Below are 17,085 nucleotides of genomic sequence, written 5' to 3' on the forward strand. Positions count from 1 at the left end.
CATTTTTATTAGGATGGATGGATGGATGGATGGATGGATGGATGGATGGATGGATGGATGGATGGATGGATGGATGGATGGATGGATGGATGGATGGATGGATGGATGGATGGATGAATGAATGAATGAATGAATGAGAGGAGCGCAATGCAGGCGGGCTGCGACTGCAGGGGAAAGGAGAGGCGCGGGCAGAGACCTGCCTTCCTCATTGGCTCCGCTCCGCGTCCATCACCGTCCCCCCAGCGAATAGGCATCTAGCCCCCGGGAACCAATCGCCTGCGAGCGCGGGGAGCGTCCGCCCGCCCCGCCGCGGGAGGAGCGGGCCGGCCTCCTGCGCCTGCGCGGGTGGGGGGTCATGAATATTCATAAGGCGGCGGCGGCGGCCCCGCCCGTCCCCGCTGGGTGGCGGCGGGCGGCTGGCGCTGGCGATGGGGAAGAAGTGTCGGGCGGCGCCCGGCCGCAGGCCCATCCTGCAGCTGTCCCCGCCGGGGCCCCGTGGCGGCGGCGGCGGCGGAGGCGGCGGCCCGGGCCGCGATCTCGAAGCGGAGTCGGAGTCGGAGGTGGAGTGCGAGGCGCCGGCCCCCGGCCCTCCCGCCGCCCCCGGAGAACCGCCCTCCCAAGGTGAAGGCCGCGCCCAGCCCCGACCTCGCGTAGAACCGGAAGCCGCCTTCCGCGCCGCCTCGCCCGGCAGCCCCAAACTCCAGCCCGGGGCTTGAGGCCTAGGCCGCCGGGGGGGGGGGGCGGGGGCGCAAGGGACTGGCCGGCCGGGGAGGGGGGAGGACTAGCGCTTGGCCCATGGTAAGCGCTTAACGATAATAATAATAATAATGATGGTATTTGTTAAGCGCGCTTACTGTGGGCCAAGCACTGTTCTAAGCGCTGGGGGAGATGCAAGGTCATCGGGTTGGCCCACGTGAGGCTCAGTCTGCATCCCCATTTTAATAACGTTGGGATATGTGCAGCGCTCACTGTGCAGAGCACTGTGCTAAGCGCTGGGGGAGATGCAGGGGAATCAGGTTGGGCCACATGGGGCTCCCAGGCTTCATCCCCATTTTAATAATAATAATGTTGGGATTTGTTAGCGCTTCCTATGTGCAGAGCACTCTTCTAAGGGCTGGGGGAGATGCAAGGTCATCAGGTTGGCCCATGTGAGGCTCAGTCTTCATCCCCATTTTAATAATAATAATGTTGGTATTTGTTCAGCGCTGACTCTGTGCAGAGCACTGTTCTAAGCGCTGGGGGAGATACAGGGTCGTCAGGTTGACCCACGTGGGGCTCACAGTCTTCGTCCCCATTTTAATAATATTAATGTTGGGATTTGTTAAGCGCTGGGGTAGATACAAGGTGATCAGGTTGGCCCACGTGAGGAGCCGTCTTCATCCCCATTTTAATAATAATAATGTTGGTATTTGTTCAGCGCTGACTATGTGCAGAGCACTGTTCTAAGCGCTGGGGGAGATACAGGGTCATCAGGTTGTGCCACGTGGGCCTCCCAGACTTCATCCCCATTTTAATAATGTTGGGATTTGTTAAGCGCTTACTATGTGCAGAGCACTGTTCTAAGCGCTGGGGGAGATACAGGGTCATCAGGTTGGCCCACGTTGGATTCACAGTCTTCACCCCCATTTTAATAATAATAATGTTGATATTTGTTAAGCGCTTACTATGTGCCAAGCACTGTTCTGTGTACTGGGGGAGATAGAGAAGCAGCGTGGCTCAGTGGAAAGAGCCTGGGCTCAGGAGTCAGAGGTCATGGGTTCGAATTGCGGCCCTGCCATTTGTCGACTGGGCAAGTCACTCCACTTCTCTGGGCCTCAGTAACCTCATCTGTAAAATGGGGATTAACCGTGAGCCTCACGTGGGACAACCTGATTACCCTGTATCTACCCCAGCACTTAGAACAGTGCTCTGCACATAGTAAGTGCTTAACAAATGCCAAAATTATTATTATTATTATTACAAGGTGATCAGGTTGTCCCACGTGGGGCTTGGTCTTCATCCCCATTTTACAGATGAGGTCACTGAGGCCCCAAGAAGTGAAGTGGCCTGCCCTAAGTCACCCAGCTGACAAGTGGCTGAATTGGGATTAGAACCCATGACCTCTGACTCCCAAGCCCGGGCTCTTTCCACTGAGCCACGCCGCTTTTCTGGGCCTTAGTGACCTCATCTGGAAAATGGGGATTGTGACGATGAGCCCCACGTGGCACAGCCTGACGCCTACTACGTGGCACATAGGAAGTGCTTAACAAATACCATCATTATTTTTTAGACCATGAGCCCGTCGTTGGGCAGGGAGGTTCTCTATCTGTTGCCGAATTGTCCATTCCAAGCGCTCAGTACAGTGCTCTGAACACAGTAAGCGCTCAAAAAATACTATTGAATGAATATGTGGGGCTTAGGGGAAAGTTTGGGTATGTCGCTTCACTTCCCTGGTCCTCAGTGACCTCATCTGTAAAATGGGAATGAAGACTGTGAGCCCCACGTGGGCCAACCTGATTATCTTGTATCTACCCCAGCGTTTAGAGAAGTGCTTGGCACATAGTAAGGACTTAAAACCATCATTATTATTATTATTATTATGAATACGATTGATTGAATGAATGAATGAGAACAGCCGGGCCTCGCCTTGAGCCTGGACCTTGGGGAAAGGGGGAGGCCTTTTGTCGTCTCCCGATCCTGTGGGAACCCGTGCCGCCATCTCTGCCTCAGAGGGACTGAAGGGAAGCTAATTTAATAATAATAAGAATAATAATAATGTATTAAGTAATGTATTAAGTAATGTAATAATGTATTAAGACCTGCCGGTTTCACCTCTACAATATCGCCAAGATCCGCCCTTTCCTCTCCACCCAAACGGCTACCTTACTATTACGGGCTCTCGTTATATCCCGGCTAGACTACTGTGTCAGCCTTCTCTCTGACCTCCCTTCCTCCTCTCTCGCCCCGCTCCGGTCTATACTTCACTCCGCTGCCCGGCTCATCTTTCCCGCAGAAACGATCTGGGCATGTCACTCCCCTTCTTAAACACCTCCAGTGGTTGCCTATCGACCTCCGCTCCAAACAAAAACTCCTCACTCTAGGCTTCAAGGCTCTCCATCACCTTGCCCCTTCGTACCTCTCCTCCCTTCTCTCTTTCTACCGCCCACCCCGCACGCTCCGCTCCTCCGCCGCCCACCTCCTCGCCGTCCCTCGGTCTCGCCTATCCCGCCGTCGACCCCTGGGTCACGTCCTCCCACGGTCCCGGGACGCCCTCCCTCCTCACCTCCGCCAAACTGATTCTCTTTCCCTCTTCAAAACCTTACTTAAAAATCACCTCCTCCAAGAGGCCTTCCCAGACTGAGCTCCTCTTCCCCCTCTACTTCCTCTGCCATCCCCCCTTTACCTCTCCGCAGCTAAAGCCTCATTTTCCCCTTTTCCCTCTGCTCCTCCACCTCTCCCTTCCCATCCCCACAGCACTGTACCCGTCCGCTCAACTGTATATATTTTCGTTACCCTATTTATTTTGTTAATGAATTGTACATCGCCTCGATTCTATTTAGTTGCCATTGTTTTTACGAGATGTTCTTCCCCTTGATGCTGTTTAGTGCCATCGTTCTTGTCTGTCCGTCTCCCCCGATTAGACCGTAAGCCCGTCAAACGGCAGGGACCGTCTCTATCTGTTGCCGACTTGTTCATCCCAAGCACTTAGTACAGTGCTCTGCACATAGTAAGCGCTCAATAAATACTATTGAATGAATGAATAAGTGCTTACTATCTGCCAAGCATTGTTCTAAGCAAGGCCCAGTGGCAAGAGCCTGGACTTGAGAGTCAGGACGTGGATTCTAATCCCAGGCTGTCCACTGTGTGACCTTGAGCAAGTCACTTCTCTGGGCCTCAGTTACCTCACCTGTAAAATGGGGGTGAAAAGACTGTAAACCCCACGTGGGACAACCTGATTACCTTGTATCTACCCCAGCACTTCCTACAGTGCTGGGCACGTTGTAAGCGCTTAACAAATACCATCGTTAGAATTATTATCAGAGGCCGGGAGACACACTTCAACCATATTGAGCGCTTACTGGGTGCAGAGCACTGTACTGAGTGCTTGGGAAAGTACAATGCAGCAGTAAAAAGAGACCATCCCCTGAGTTCATAGTTTAGATAAGGGGAGATAAAAATCAATATAAATAAAATTACAGATATATATACGTAAGTGCTATGGGGCGGGGAGAAGGGGGGAAGAGCGAAAGTCTTGGGAGTCAGAAGCCAGATAATACTTAAGGCAAAAAATGTAAAATCATTACACCAGTAACACACAGCCTCCACCACCATCGAGAGCTGAGGAACTTTCTAGACTGTCTTCCCCCCTCCTATTTTTTTTCTATCTTTGAAGCCTGCGACTAATGATATCCTTTGAGCTATGTAATCAGTGCTTCAATAAAAACTCTGGAACGTACCACCTAAGGTCCCCGGGATGCAAGTGCCCAAACACGGAAACGATGCCGAATGTGAAGCTTTGAGTTTTTAGCCATGGATAATTAATGGAGTTTGTGCTTTAGCGCTGTTGGTTACAAGGGGGTTCGATCCCAGCCTGATATTGGAAAATTGTTCGTTTGAGACCAAGCGGCATTACTAAAGAGATTCACTGTGGAAAAACCTGATGGTGCTTTTTAAAATGTCCTAAAAAAAACAAGTAGCTCCTCAGAAAATCAGAATGAATTGATCTGAGTGTTTATAAATGTGCATGCCCTGTGCCAAGCACTGGACTGAACACTGGGATAACTGCCAAATAGAGTGGACACAATGCTTATCCCACATTGTACTCGCTGAAAAAGGGGGAGGGCGAACATTGTCTTTTTTCCCAGTTCTACAAAGTCAGGAGCTAAAGCACAGAGAGGTTAAGTAACTTGCCTGAAGTCACACCAGCAAGTGGTGGAATTAGAACTAGAGCGCAGGTGTCTGTCGCCTGCTCTGTACACTAGGCCATAGTACCTCATTTGGTAATTGTTTACTGGGTGCCAGTTAATATACCGAGCACTTGGGTAAATACAGAAGGTAACTACAGAGTAGCTGGTTATCAGTCATTTATATTTATTGCGTACTTACTGGGTGCCTAGCACTGTCCTAAGTGCTTGGGAAAATACAGTATCAATAAACATGTTCCCCGGCTACATGGAGCTTATAGTCTAGAGGGTTCAAACCCTCCGTCACAGAAAGGGCTCGTCAAGTAGGTGAAAAAGGGGAGAAAGTTGCAGGCGGTGGAAGCATTGGAAAACATTAATCACAAATTAACAATATTAAATAGGTAAATATTGCAAAACCTTAGGAAAACCTGTGCTGTAGTCCTCAACTGTTATGATGCCATGCTCACAAACAACCCGTCAACCCAGTAGGGGTCGGTTCTTCGGAAGAACGATCTCAATCTTCGAGGGTGCTTGCATTCCTTGTTTTTGATAGTGGAGATTTTTAGGATAAAATGGAATAATTATATTGCTTTCCAGATAAAATACCCTGAAAATATTTCCTGGGAAATTAGGAGTCTTTTAATGTGCTAATGAAATTTCAGTGTTTTTGCTTCTATTCAGATGTCACCTTTTACAGCTTGTGGTCATAAAAATGTCCTGCACATCTAAAAAATTTTGGTCAATTTTTAGTTAATCCTCACAATCATAAATTGGATGGATAATGATCATTATTTTCCATTGTAAACATGGGAGAAGGAAATCAAGACTTGAAATCAAATGATTTGCCACAATCTAAAACAGAGACCTTGATTTGAGATCCTTTGGATTCTCCAGGTCCAGTCTTTATTTTATTTTATTTTTTACCTTGGATCCCTTTGCCTCTAGTGACTTCACTAGTTGGAGAAAATTACTGAGTCAGTCCATAATATTGAGCTCCCACTAGGGACAATGTAATGTAATCCCTTGGGAATCATAGGTGCCCACCCTGTGGGGCAGTGATTTTTTTGAGCTGTACCCTCAGCCTTGCTCTGACGGACCTGAGTGATTCCAGTCAGGGTCAGAAAGATGCAGAGGGGTGACTTTCTGGCCTATCAACTCCTTGATGTCAGTCCCCTGTCAGTGTCCATCCTCCCTCTTGAACTTCAGGCCTCCTCTTTACCCGGTGTTCACCTTGGGTTGGTACCTATTTGAGAAGTACAAAACAAAGAAGCAATATGTAGCCTGCCCACAAGGATCTTACATTCCTAAAGAGGAAATCTTTACAATTTCTTTACTCTTTTTAATCCAGATGAACAAGAAGTTGTTGTGGAGGTTCCGAAAATTGTCGTTCCGAACCCTCCAAAACCAGTCATGACCACCAGACCTACAGCCGTTAAAGCAACAGGTATTTATTCATTCATTCAATAGTATTTATTGAGCGCTTACTATGTGCAGAGCACTGTACTAAGCGCTTGGGATGAACAAGTCGGCAACAGATAGAGACGGTCCCTGCCGTTTGACGGGCTTACAGTCTAATCGGGGAAGACGGACAGACGAGAACAATGGCAATAGAGTCAAGGGGAAGAACATCTCGTAAAAACAATGGCAACTAAATAGAATCGAGGCGATGTACAATTCATTAACAAAATAAATAGGGTAACGAAAATATATACAGTTGAGCGGACGAGTACAGTGCTGTGGGGATGGGAAGGGAGAGGTGGAGGAGCAGAGGGAAAAGGGGAAAAAGAGGGTTAAGCTGCGGAGAGGTAAAGGGGGGATGACTTCATTCTTTCAGGTTTCGTGGCATGGTTCATCTCTAAATCACTAGTTGGTCCGTTTCTGCCTTGGCATCTGTTAGATGCTCTCCATTTTGATGTAAGAACTTTGGTAATTCTCTGCTCTGAAATTTAAGAATTAATAATTGCTGGTCCTTTTCAGAGATGAGGGCCAAGTAAATATTACTAAAGAGGAGACTCTCCCATACAGTTACTCCATTAGTGATTAGTGATTTTGTAAACTTTATTTCCTATTGCTACATATATGTGAATGTCACATTGCAGGGTGTCTGTTTTAAAACCATTTTAAATTGAAGTGGAGGAACCAAAGTAAAAACTCTAAAGAAATGATAAAAGGAGCACGTATGAGTCCTCATTTAAAGAAGGGAGGCGCAAATGCACTGTATATTCTACCAACCTAGGCCAACTAGAATATCAATATATGACATTTCTTCTTAAAAAAAAAAAAATCAGTCTGAAATAATTTTGTCACAGGAAAATTGGTTTTTTTGGCCCTAAAGGAAAAGCAACTATTTCTGTATTTCATTGCCAGAATAAATAAATAACCAGAGCGGAAACCCGTAGATAAAGACCATGTTTAATTTTGGTGTATAGCCTAGAACATTTGTAGTCATTCATACGTATTCACATTTACCGTTTTTATCCTAGGCGGTTTGTGCTTGCTTGGGGCGTATGCAGACAGTGATGATGAAGAAAATGAAGTCTCTGAAAAGTCAACGCAGTCTACAGAGCCGAATGGAAACCAGTCAACTGACATTGATAGCACATTGGCAAACTTCCTTGCGGTCAGTAAAAATTAGATCTCAATTTTAAAATAAGCCACAGGAGCAAGGCAGGGACCGTGAAATAAATTTCTGAACAAGTTTCACAAGTGCTCAGGCCAAGATCACTGGATTGGGAATATTAGAGTTAAGAACTTGGTTTGCTTAACGGTGTGTACGGGGGTCTTCATTTTATTTTATTTTTATTTTTTTTGGAATTGGGTTTTTCTAGGAGATTGATGCCATAACTGCTCCCCAGCCAGCAACGTCCGTTACCCCGTCTTCGGCTCCACCTCCTACTCCACCAAGGCCAGAACCCAAGGAGACGGCAACCTCAGGAGTTTCTTCTGCCACTGCAAATGGGACAGGCTCAGTCCAGGCCTCGGGGTGGCAATATGACACCCAGTGTTCCCTGGCAGGAGGTGAGATGGAGTTCTGAACCATTCTCTATCCTACAGGAATAAAAGTAGAAGTCGTCTGCAATTTCCACTGTGTAATAATTGAAAAAGGAAACTAGAAAAAATCTGACTTGGTTGCTAAATTTATGACTTCAACGTTTTTTCCCTTAACTATGTATTCTCATTGTTGTTATTATTGCATTTAAGTGCTTACTATGTGTCCGAGCACTGTTCTGAGCACTGGGGTAGATGGAAGGTAAGCAGATCAAATACAGTTCTTGTCCCACAGGAGGCCCACAGTCTCAGTAGAGGGGAGAATGTTTGGAAGATAGGTCACGAGTGGCCGGCACAATAAATGGCTTGTGATATAGTGGAGATGATTTATGAATGACTACCATTTACAGTTAGTCGAGGGCCATTTACAATATGTATCGGATAGGTAGAAAAATATGGCTTTTATTCCCTGTGGCTTCGAGGGCTTACTTAGTCCAGTGCTCTGCACACAGTAAGTGCTCAGTAAATACTATCTATTAATCGATTTCTTCCCGCCAGCCAAAAAAGTTGGAGGTATGGTAAGTTATTTGTACTTGCTGCATTCATAGAGCTAACTGAAAACATATGTCCCATTCAGGGTGGCACTTTGGTGTTATATATATGGCTTGAGGTTGAGGACAGAGCTTGAAGGTGGAAGCTTACTGAAATTTACTTTCACCTTCTAGTGGGAGTTGAGATGGGAGATTGGCAAGAAGTTTGGGATGAGAACACCGGATGCCATTACTATTGGAATACACAAAGTAATGAAGTGACTTGGGAGCTGCCGCAGTATCTTGCCACACAGGTGCAGGGGATACAGCATTACCAACACAGGTGAGAAATGGCCTTGGGAACTCAAAAATTGCCCTAGAATGTCATTTCTGAAAACTTAATCGTAGTGGATGTAGATTCTCTTTGGACTCCAGAATCCATCTTAGCTGTTTTGTTCACTACCGAGTGTTGTTCTCTTTAGCTCTGTTACAGGCACCGAAGCAAATTTCCTGGTGACTACAGATGTCTATTCGAAAGAGAAAGCTGTGACTGTTGCCAGTACTAAGAGTACAACAGGTCTTGTCAAGCGAGAAGTGAAAAAGGTTAGTATCTATGATATAACCGCTATAGACACTGGATTCCTGATGGGCGAATGAGTACATTTATAATTAAATTTTATAGTGTGATGCTACCTGATTCGGGTTGTGAAAATCTTCAACCTCTGCGACCGCACTGTCTTTTCATGATGAGTTATGAACCTTCTGCCACAGAGCCACCTGATTAATAATAATGACGATATTCAGGCCGGTACCTGGTGTACCTGAAAAGGGAAAAAGCAGGAAAACAAGGGAGTGAAAGGAGAACATTGCATGCAGAGCAGAGAGGGAAAAGGAGAGATGTGAAGGAAAGTTCAAAGGGAAGAAGTTCCAGGCAGGCAGCAGAAAGTTGCAGCAGGGTTTGACTGTGGAAATTGAAACAGCAGGGATTGACGTCGGTGAGGAAGCTTCCGTGTGTAACCTAGACTTACTCTGGGACTACCTCCAGGAATTGGGAAGGCTGTGGGGCCCAAGAGATCTCCTTCCCTCTCTTTTTTTCCCCGCTAAACTCCCTTTTACTTCCCTTTCCCTACCACCCCACACCCCCCGAACATCCCATCCTTAAAAGAAAAATCAATCAACAGTATTTATTGAATGCTCTTACTATGTGCAGAGCACTGTACTAAACACTTGGAAGAGTACAGTACAATGGAGTTGGTAGGCGTGGTCCCTGTCCACAACAAGCTTACAGCTACAGGGGATGACAGACTGTAAAAATTACAGAAAGGGGAAATGGCAGAGTGTAAAGATACGCATCATAAGGGTTGGGGGTGGGGTGAATATCAAGTTTTTAAGGGGTACGGATTCGAGTGCACAGGCAATACAGAGGGGAGGGCAGAGAGGGGAAGTGAGAGCTTAGGCAGGGCCTCTTGGAGGAGATGTGATTTTAGGACTTTGAAGGTGGGGAGCGTACTGGTCTGTCTTGTGAGACCCCTGCTCTGGCTAAGAGATCTTAATCATGTTCAGCACTGTGATAAGCTGAGGATGGCAGCGAGGCAAGCTAGACCAACCTTGCATGCGACAAGCAAGAATGCGGGAGCCCTTCCAGAATGAAGATTTTTGCAGAATAACAATCGCCAGACAAAGCCAGACCCCATTCATTTCTGTAAACAGCAAATGCATCAGCATTACAGAGATTCATTTTAATTGTGCAAAGAGGAAAAGACTGTCGAATGTTGATGAACGTGAACCAGTCATTAGCCTCACACGAAAGAACGCAAATCTGGCTTCTAAGCCCGAAAAGCAACTTTGTAATGAAGAGAATGGGTCGGGTTATCATAACATTTTAACACATCGTGTAGTGAAACTGTTGTGGAAGCTCCCTGGTGGATGCAGTTGATGTAACTGAGGTGTTTAATTTCTCTCCAGGAGGTGAATGAAGGGATCCAGGCTCTTTCGAATAGTGAAGAGGAGAAAAAGGGAGTAGCAGCCTCCCTGTTGGCTCCTTTGCTGCCTGACGGGGTAAAGGAGGAAGAGGAGCGGTGGAGAAGAAAAGTGATTTGTAAGGAAGAAGTAGAGCCGGCATCTGAAAAGGACGCAGCTACCACTTCAGAAGAAGTAGCGACAGCTTTAAAACCATTAGAGACTACACTGGACAATGGAGAGGAACCTTCTCAGGAGGATCTTTGCAGTGTTGTTCAGTCGGGAGAAAGCGAGGAGGAAGAAGAGGAGCAGGATACGCTTGAACTGGAGCTAGTATTGGAAAGGAAAAAAGTAAGTGTAAAGTATCATGGTACTTCCTGGCTGTCACCGCTGTGGGGTGGGTCCTAGTAAAAAATGGAATCTGTGTCCTCAGAAGTGGTTTGAGGGTGTTATGACCGTGGATTTTCCTTGCCAGCAGACCAGATTAAGCATTGAGTTATGGGTGGTGCCGTAAAAAATCTGTTGGTTTATGATCATGCCGTGGTTTCCCAGGAAACTTCATTTTGGTTGAAAAATGGGAGAGAGCGGTCAGGATACTTGTGGCTTTTTTTCTAAAACTACACTGTTACATTGGACTTCCATATAACCTAACGTTTCTGTGCCTTTCCTTTCACTGAATGGGTCACAATGGGCAATGTGCCCCTGTGGGTTCTTTTCATGTGTTTGTCATCAGAAAGGATTCAGACAAGCATGCGATTCTGTGCCGGAAGCTGTCCTCCCCTCTGGTCCTAGAACACTCACTTCTCATTTTCCCATTATCATAGGCAGAATTGCGAGCCTTGGAAGAAGGAGATGGTAGCGTGTCAGGGTCTAGTCCACGTTCGGATATCAGCCAGTCAGCGTCTCAGGACGGGATGCGTAGACTGATGTCGAAAAGAGGAAAATGGAAGCTGTTCGTTCGAGCAGCTAGTCCGGAATCTACCAGCCGGGGTTCTAGCAAAACCGGTAGAGAGAGTCCCGAAAATGGTGATGTGGGTAAGTAGAATGTTTTTTCTGCCTCGGGTCTTTTGTGTGGTGAAATTCCTCTCACCTTTCGAGCTCAAACAAACTCTTCAGTCAGTGCCCATGTGACTTTGTAAAATCGATAGGTCGGTCAGTTGGAAGGGGCCCAATCTTTTATTTCAAAGAATATGGAAGGGAAGCAGGGCCATTATAAGATGAATCTTGGGACTTAGATTCCGAGGCTTTTAGTCTACAATAAAGGGATGGGGAATTGGAGTGGTTGAAAAGGAAAATAATTCAATACTACTGGGTGAGATGTCTGGTCTGTCTGGACAAAAACAGCAACAGGATGATGCTTGAAGGAACCATGTGTTGCCTTCTTGACATTCATCCTCAAGGTTATGGAGAGACCTAACATCCCTAACTTTTCCCGTGGCAACCTACGGACTACTCATCTGTGAATCTGTCCAGTCTCCTCTCAAACTTATAGTCGACATATATTATTTCAGTTGAAAAGAGAACCAGGAGGAAAAAAATTCCAAATGCTGTTTTAACTTTGGTTTAAAGTAGTCATGTTTGGCCAGGTGGGGACTGGGGAGAAGTCCAGTTTGCATGCGTGTTGGCTGATCAGGATAACTCTCAGGTATAGAAGTGGCATTTGTAAAATTAAAGCCCAGAGAAAAAAAGTAAAGGATCAGAGGAAAACAGCATTAGCAGAATGGCAAGGGGATCAAGAAAGCTATAGGATACAAAGAGGGAAACATTCAAATCGGGGTCCAAAACCAGGATAAATATCGTATCTGAATCCCCAGAATCCGCTGGCAGGTAAATAGGTCATCATCGGCCTTCTTACCTATATCATTAAAGTTTTGGAGACTCCCTTTCCCGGCAAACCCCCCACACCAAAGAAAATAGCTACTTCTGAAGATATTCACCACCATGTATTGTGGATTTGCTTCTGGGGAATACCTACATTTCTGAAACAAGCATCATTTATTTGCCTGCCCATCAAGAAGCCCAAGTGTATCCCAGTGTTAGCAACCAGACTTCAGAAATTTGTCTAAGAAAGACAAATCGGAAATTTGTCCAGAGAAAATATTTGAAAGATTAGTGAGTGGTATTCTAGTCTCCTTAAGCCTTATGAGTTTTTCTGCTTCTGTGTACCAAGGGTTTGTAAAGTAGATTTCAGGAAAAGTTCCAGCCCTATTCACAGTGACTTTCCTGTATAACCTCCTAAATTTTGATACATCTAAAAGCGATACAATGAAAAGAATATTCTCATTTAAAATATCTTGTTTGATATGTTTTCATTATTTGCCTTCACTTAAAGCCATTTAGCAATACTAGCCTAGTTTTTGGAAGGTACAGCTATAAAGGTGGTACAGCTTCAGAAGGACCAAAGCCAAATATTCTTTGATGAGCATCCATCTTGAAAGTAAACATCCCTCCACCCACCATTACTTAGTTACCTTGGGAGAATTGAGGGCTAATGGTCCTATGTTTTGTCTAGTGTGTGAGAAGATTACATGGACTCGTGCAGAAACAAACCGAAGCTTTGGTGGGATGATGTCGTGTACTTTTTTTTTTTTTTTGCAGCAGTGGGCACTGAAAATTCAGAGAAAGTCAATGAGAGTTCAGACAAAGAATTGGAGACAGAAGAGTCTCAAGAGAAAACAAAAGCACAGACAGTGCCGAAAACTGAAGAACAAGATCTAAAAGTATGTATACTGATTAAGGGAGGCTTGAAAACCAGTGAAAATCTATCAACTCTAGATTTAGTTGTTTTGGGGTGGGGTTTAAGCGTTCTCTCCCTCCCACCCACCCTCCTCGCCCCCCGAAATTCATAGATGATAGGTTACTCTGCAGTCTTTTTCTATTTGCCCAAGGTCAGTTGTACCTTTGGACAAGCTTTTTGAAAATCAGAGTTGAAGAATTCGTGCAAGACATGTTGAGGTGTCTGTATGAATTATGGGCTCCTTTTCTAAAAATATAAGCATATGGTGGTTGTAAATTTTTTAGGATAAATATTAATGATGTCCACTTTTGACAATATTCTTTTGACTTGCATCATTTTACCCAAAATCAATTGAATGAGGCTTAAAGAATCCTTGCTTGGGTAGAAAGGTGTTACATTGTAGTGTTAAAAATATAAAGCTAAGGCAGATTTACAAATATATACTGAGGCAGATTTTTCCAGGGCCTGAGCAACTCCAGGATTTCAGGTTAACTTTTAAAACTGTAGCACTTTATTTATGCACTTTGATACAATGCCGACCTTTTAGAACTTGTGCCAGTTACACCCAGTTATGCCAGTTAGTCGATCAGTGGTATTTATTCAGCACTTACTGTGTGCAGAGCACTTTGCTAAGTACTTGGTAGAGTACAGTACAACAGAGTTGGTAGACGTGCTCCCTTCCTACAACAAGCTTACAGTTTCAAGGGGGAGATAGACATTAGTATTCATAAATTGTGGATACGTTCATAAGTGCTGTGGGACTGAGGGTGGGGTGAATACCGAAGGGTACGTATCCAAATGCATCTGGCGAAAACTCCAACCAACTTGGATTCTCCACTCTTTGGCCCCACTTTGTCTCTCTGCTCCCTTCACCTACTTCCCACATACGCCAGAACGAACGTTCTCTCTGTATGCTTTGGAAAGAATGTCACAACAGATTTTGGGAATGTCCTTCCAACCACATATCTGTGTCCAGTCTGTGTCGGAGGAAATAGTCGTGTTCATACCTTTAACGTGGGGGTATCGAAAAAGTACTACAACACAATTTTCCTTTAATACTAGGTTCTCAAGAACATAAATTCTGTGGTATAGGTCAACCGGAAGTCACCTGGTCCAACCTCTTGCCTCTCTGTTTTCCTTTTGTGAAAATCTACAGAATGGAAACCACTTAGCATATCTTAATAGCTTGTAGCTTTTTCTACCAAGCACTCTCTTTCCTACTAGGCAACACCGTCCATCAGAAAATCCATTAGTTGAGTTAATTAGCCTTTTCTAGACTCAGCAGTCCTGGTTCCTTTAACCTTTCCTCAGAGGTCCTCCAGGTTAACAGTCCTGCCATACTTTCAGTTCCTTTTTTAGCTTATTGGTAAATATGTTGGATATTAATTTATACAGGAATTAATTAGCTTAAAATTTGGAACACTTGGGACCATTTGAGTAACCATCTCCTGCAATAGTTTCGTACACACAGAGAACAGAGATGGTGGAGAGTCGAAGCCGATTGGAGTTTTTGCTAGACGCGCTTGGATAAGTACTCTTTGGTATTCGCCCCACCCTCAGTCCCACAGTACTTATGAACATACCTGTAATTTATATTAATGTCAGTCTCCCCCTTGAGACTGTAAGCTCAGTGTGGGCAGGGAGCAAGTCTACCAACTCTGTAGTACTGTACTCTGCCAAGAGTTTAGCACAGTGCCCATCCCTACAAGCTTGGCCATAAGAATAATAATTACAGTATTTAAGTGTTTACTATGTTGCAACACTATACTGAACACGGCTGAAGGTAACGAGGTAGTCGGATCGAACGCAGTCCCTGGCCTACGTGGGACTCGTTGCCAAAAGAAGAGGAAGAATAGGTATTTCAATCCCATTTTACAGAAAAGGAAACTGAAGCCCTGAGAGGTTAGGTGACTTGCCCAAGGTCACGCAGCGGGCAAGTGACAGAGCTGAGATTAGCTCCCAGGTCCCCTGATTCCCAAGACCCGTGCCATTTCCCCACTTCTCTGGCCATAGACTTGAAATCTAGTTTATTCAGCTGAAATGATAAAGAGTAATGAGATCTGTAATTGTCTTTTTTAAATTTTAAGTTTCAGATTGGTGAGTTGGCAAATACCCTGACCAGTAAACTGGAATTTCTTGGCATCAGCAGACAATCCATCTCCAACTTTCATGTGCTGCTGTTACAGACTGAGGTAGGTCCCAGAGTGAATTTCTTTAGTTCGTTTGAGAATATGCTTGTTTTGTTTCAATCAGTGGTACTTACTGAGCGCTTATGATATGCACAGCACTCTCTTAAATGCTTGGGAGAATACAGTATGTCAGAGTCGGTAGCCACGTTCTCTGCCCATAACAAGCTTGCTATCTCGGAGGGGAGACGGATGTTAATATAAATAACTAAATTACAGATGTGTACCTTAGTGCTTGGGTGGGGTGAATGAAGCGTGCAAATCAAAATGCAAGGACAATGCAGAAGGGAGTGGGAGAAGAGAAAATGAGGGCTCGATCAGGGAAGGCCTCTTGGAGGAGGTGTGTTTTCAATAGTGCAAAACATAGTGCCACAGCACTTAATTTGTCTCCGAAGGAAATTATCATTGTTATTATAAAGTCCTTGGTACTTGGCAAGCACCGACTAAGCTGCTAAAGTAGATAGAAGGGTATCATGTCAGGTCCAATCCCCTAATCCATGTGGGGTTCACAGTCCAAGGAGTAGGAAGAGCAGGTAGTTAAAATCTGTGTCACAGGTGAGGAAACTGAGGCACAAAATGTTCAAGTGAGTTGCCCAAGGCCGAACGGCAGACCAGAGGCATAGCGGAGGTTAGAACCCAGGTCTTCTGACTCCGCTTCCCAGGCGGCTCTCAGTAGACCGTGCTGCCAGGGCTCTAATTGTTAGCACAGCCTCCATTGCTGTCATTTGGACACTACTGGGGGCGGAGGAGGCGTGAGGGGACGAAGGGTAAGTTTGGGAGGGATCTGAGAGAGATCATCTACTCTCGCAGCCCTACTCTGTCAGGGGCCAAGAATGGTGAGAACCCTGACTCGTACTGAGCCCTTGGGGTACAACAGCAGTTGGGTTTTTCCAACAGATTTTTGACCATTTAAGCTTCCGTTTTTCATCCATCCCTCCCTCCATCTTGTCGGCCTGCTCTAACAAAAGCGTATCCCGGAGGCTGGTTCTTTCAAGCTCCGAGCTCCCCCCCACCACCTTATTTGTAGTATCGTCACACAGGTGGATGTTTCAGGTATCGCGCCCCCTCTCACCGTCTTACTCCTTTGGAAGTAATTCTTAAACCTTTCATCCAGACAAGGATCGCAGACTGGCGAGAAGGAGCTCTCAATGGAAACTACCTCAAAAGAAAACTTCAGGATGCAGCAGAACAACTAAAACAGTATGAAATAAACGCCACTCCCAAAGGCTGGTCCTGCCACTGGGACAGGTACGCACTCTTCTCCCCTTTTCACCTTTGACCTTTGACATCTCAGACATGATTTGTGATCATCACCACCTGACGACGTGTGACTTCCTGTCTGGAGACTGAGTGCAGCTGCAGTTAGCGGTGCTGGGCAGGCAGAGCACCCCTGGCCCTTTGAGAGTTTGGGCCAGCCAGAACCCGGAGAAACCCCAAAAAGCAAATGTTTAAAGTGTTCCTTGTAACGGATTTTTTCCCAAGATCGGACAAAGCTGGTTTTACCTCTCCAGAGTGTAATTCGCACGGAGTAGGGCGGGCTTGGGGTTAAGCGCATGCGAGAGCTCTGTGCGCTTTACAGGACCTCTGGAAGCAACTACTCCTGATTAACCTCGGTGAAGTTAAAGAAAGCTTCGTGGTTGAAGATGTGAATGAAGAACAAGATTACTATCTTCGGCCAGCAGGTCAGACGAAAATATTTCTTTTTATATTTGGCTTTTCTTGATTTTTTTTTTTTTCATTATTTGAAATCTTTGCTCTTTTATTTTTCAGCTCCCAGATCCTCTCCCTCTCTTTAGCTTTCA

General features: G+C 45.5%; 1 protein-coding gene across 2 annotated transcripts in view; it reads left to right on the top strand.

The window, feature by feature from the left end:
• Window positions 1-397: 397 nt before the first annotated feature.
• FNBP4 (formin binding protein 4) overlaps window positions 398-17,085 on the top strand; it is a 31,058-nt gene continuing 14,370 nt past the window's right edge. For both annotated transcript variants that reach the window (XM_029060089.2, XM_029060090.2), the window contains exons 1-11: window positions 398-621; window positions 6,232-6,327; window positions 7,367-7,503; window positions 7,712-7,901; window positions 8,597-8,744; window positions 8,884-9,004; window positions 10,367-10,711; window positions 11,185-11,395; window positions 12,959-13,080; window positions 15,185-15,289; window positions 16,398-16,531. In XM_029060089.2, the coding sequence (XP_028915922.1) occupies window positions 429-621; window positions 6,232-6,327; window positions 7,367-7,503; window positions 7,712-7,901; window positions 8,597-8,744; window positions 8,884-9,004; window positions 10,367-10,711; window positions 11,185-11,395; window positions 12,959-13,080; window positions 15,185-15,289; window positions 16,398-16,531 (1,802 nt within the window). In that variant the 5' untranslated portion in view covers window positions 398-428. The remainder of the gene's footprint in view (window positions 622-6,231; window positions 6,328-7,366; window positions 7,504-7,711; window positions 7,902-8,596; window positions 8,745-8,883; window positions 9,005-10,366; window positions 10,712-11,184; window positions 11,396-12,958; window positions 13,081-15,184; window positions 15,290-16,397; window positions 16,532-17,085) is intronic.

Source organism: Ornithorhynchus anatinus, chromosome 3, assembly GCF_004115215.2.
Source record: "Ornithorhynchus anatinus isolate Pmale09 chromosome 3, mOrnAna1.pri.v4, whole genome shotgun sequence".
In the NCBI taxonomy this organism is placed as follows: domain Eukaryota; kingdom Metazoa; phylum Chordata; class Mammalia; order Monotremata; family Ornithorhynchidae; genus Ornithorhynchus; species Ornithorhynchus anatinus.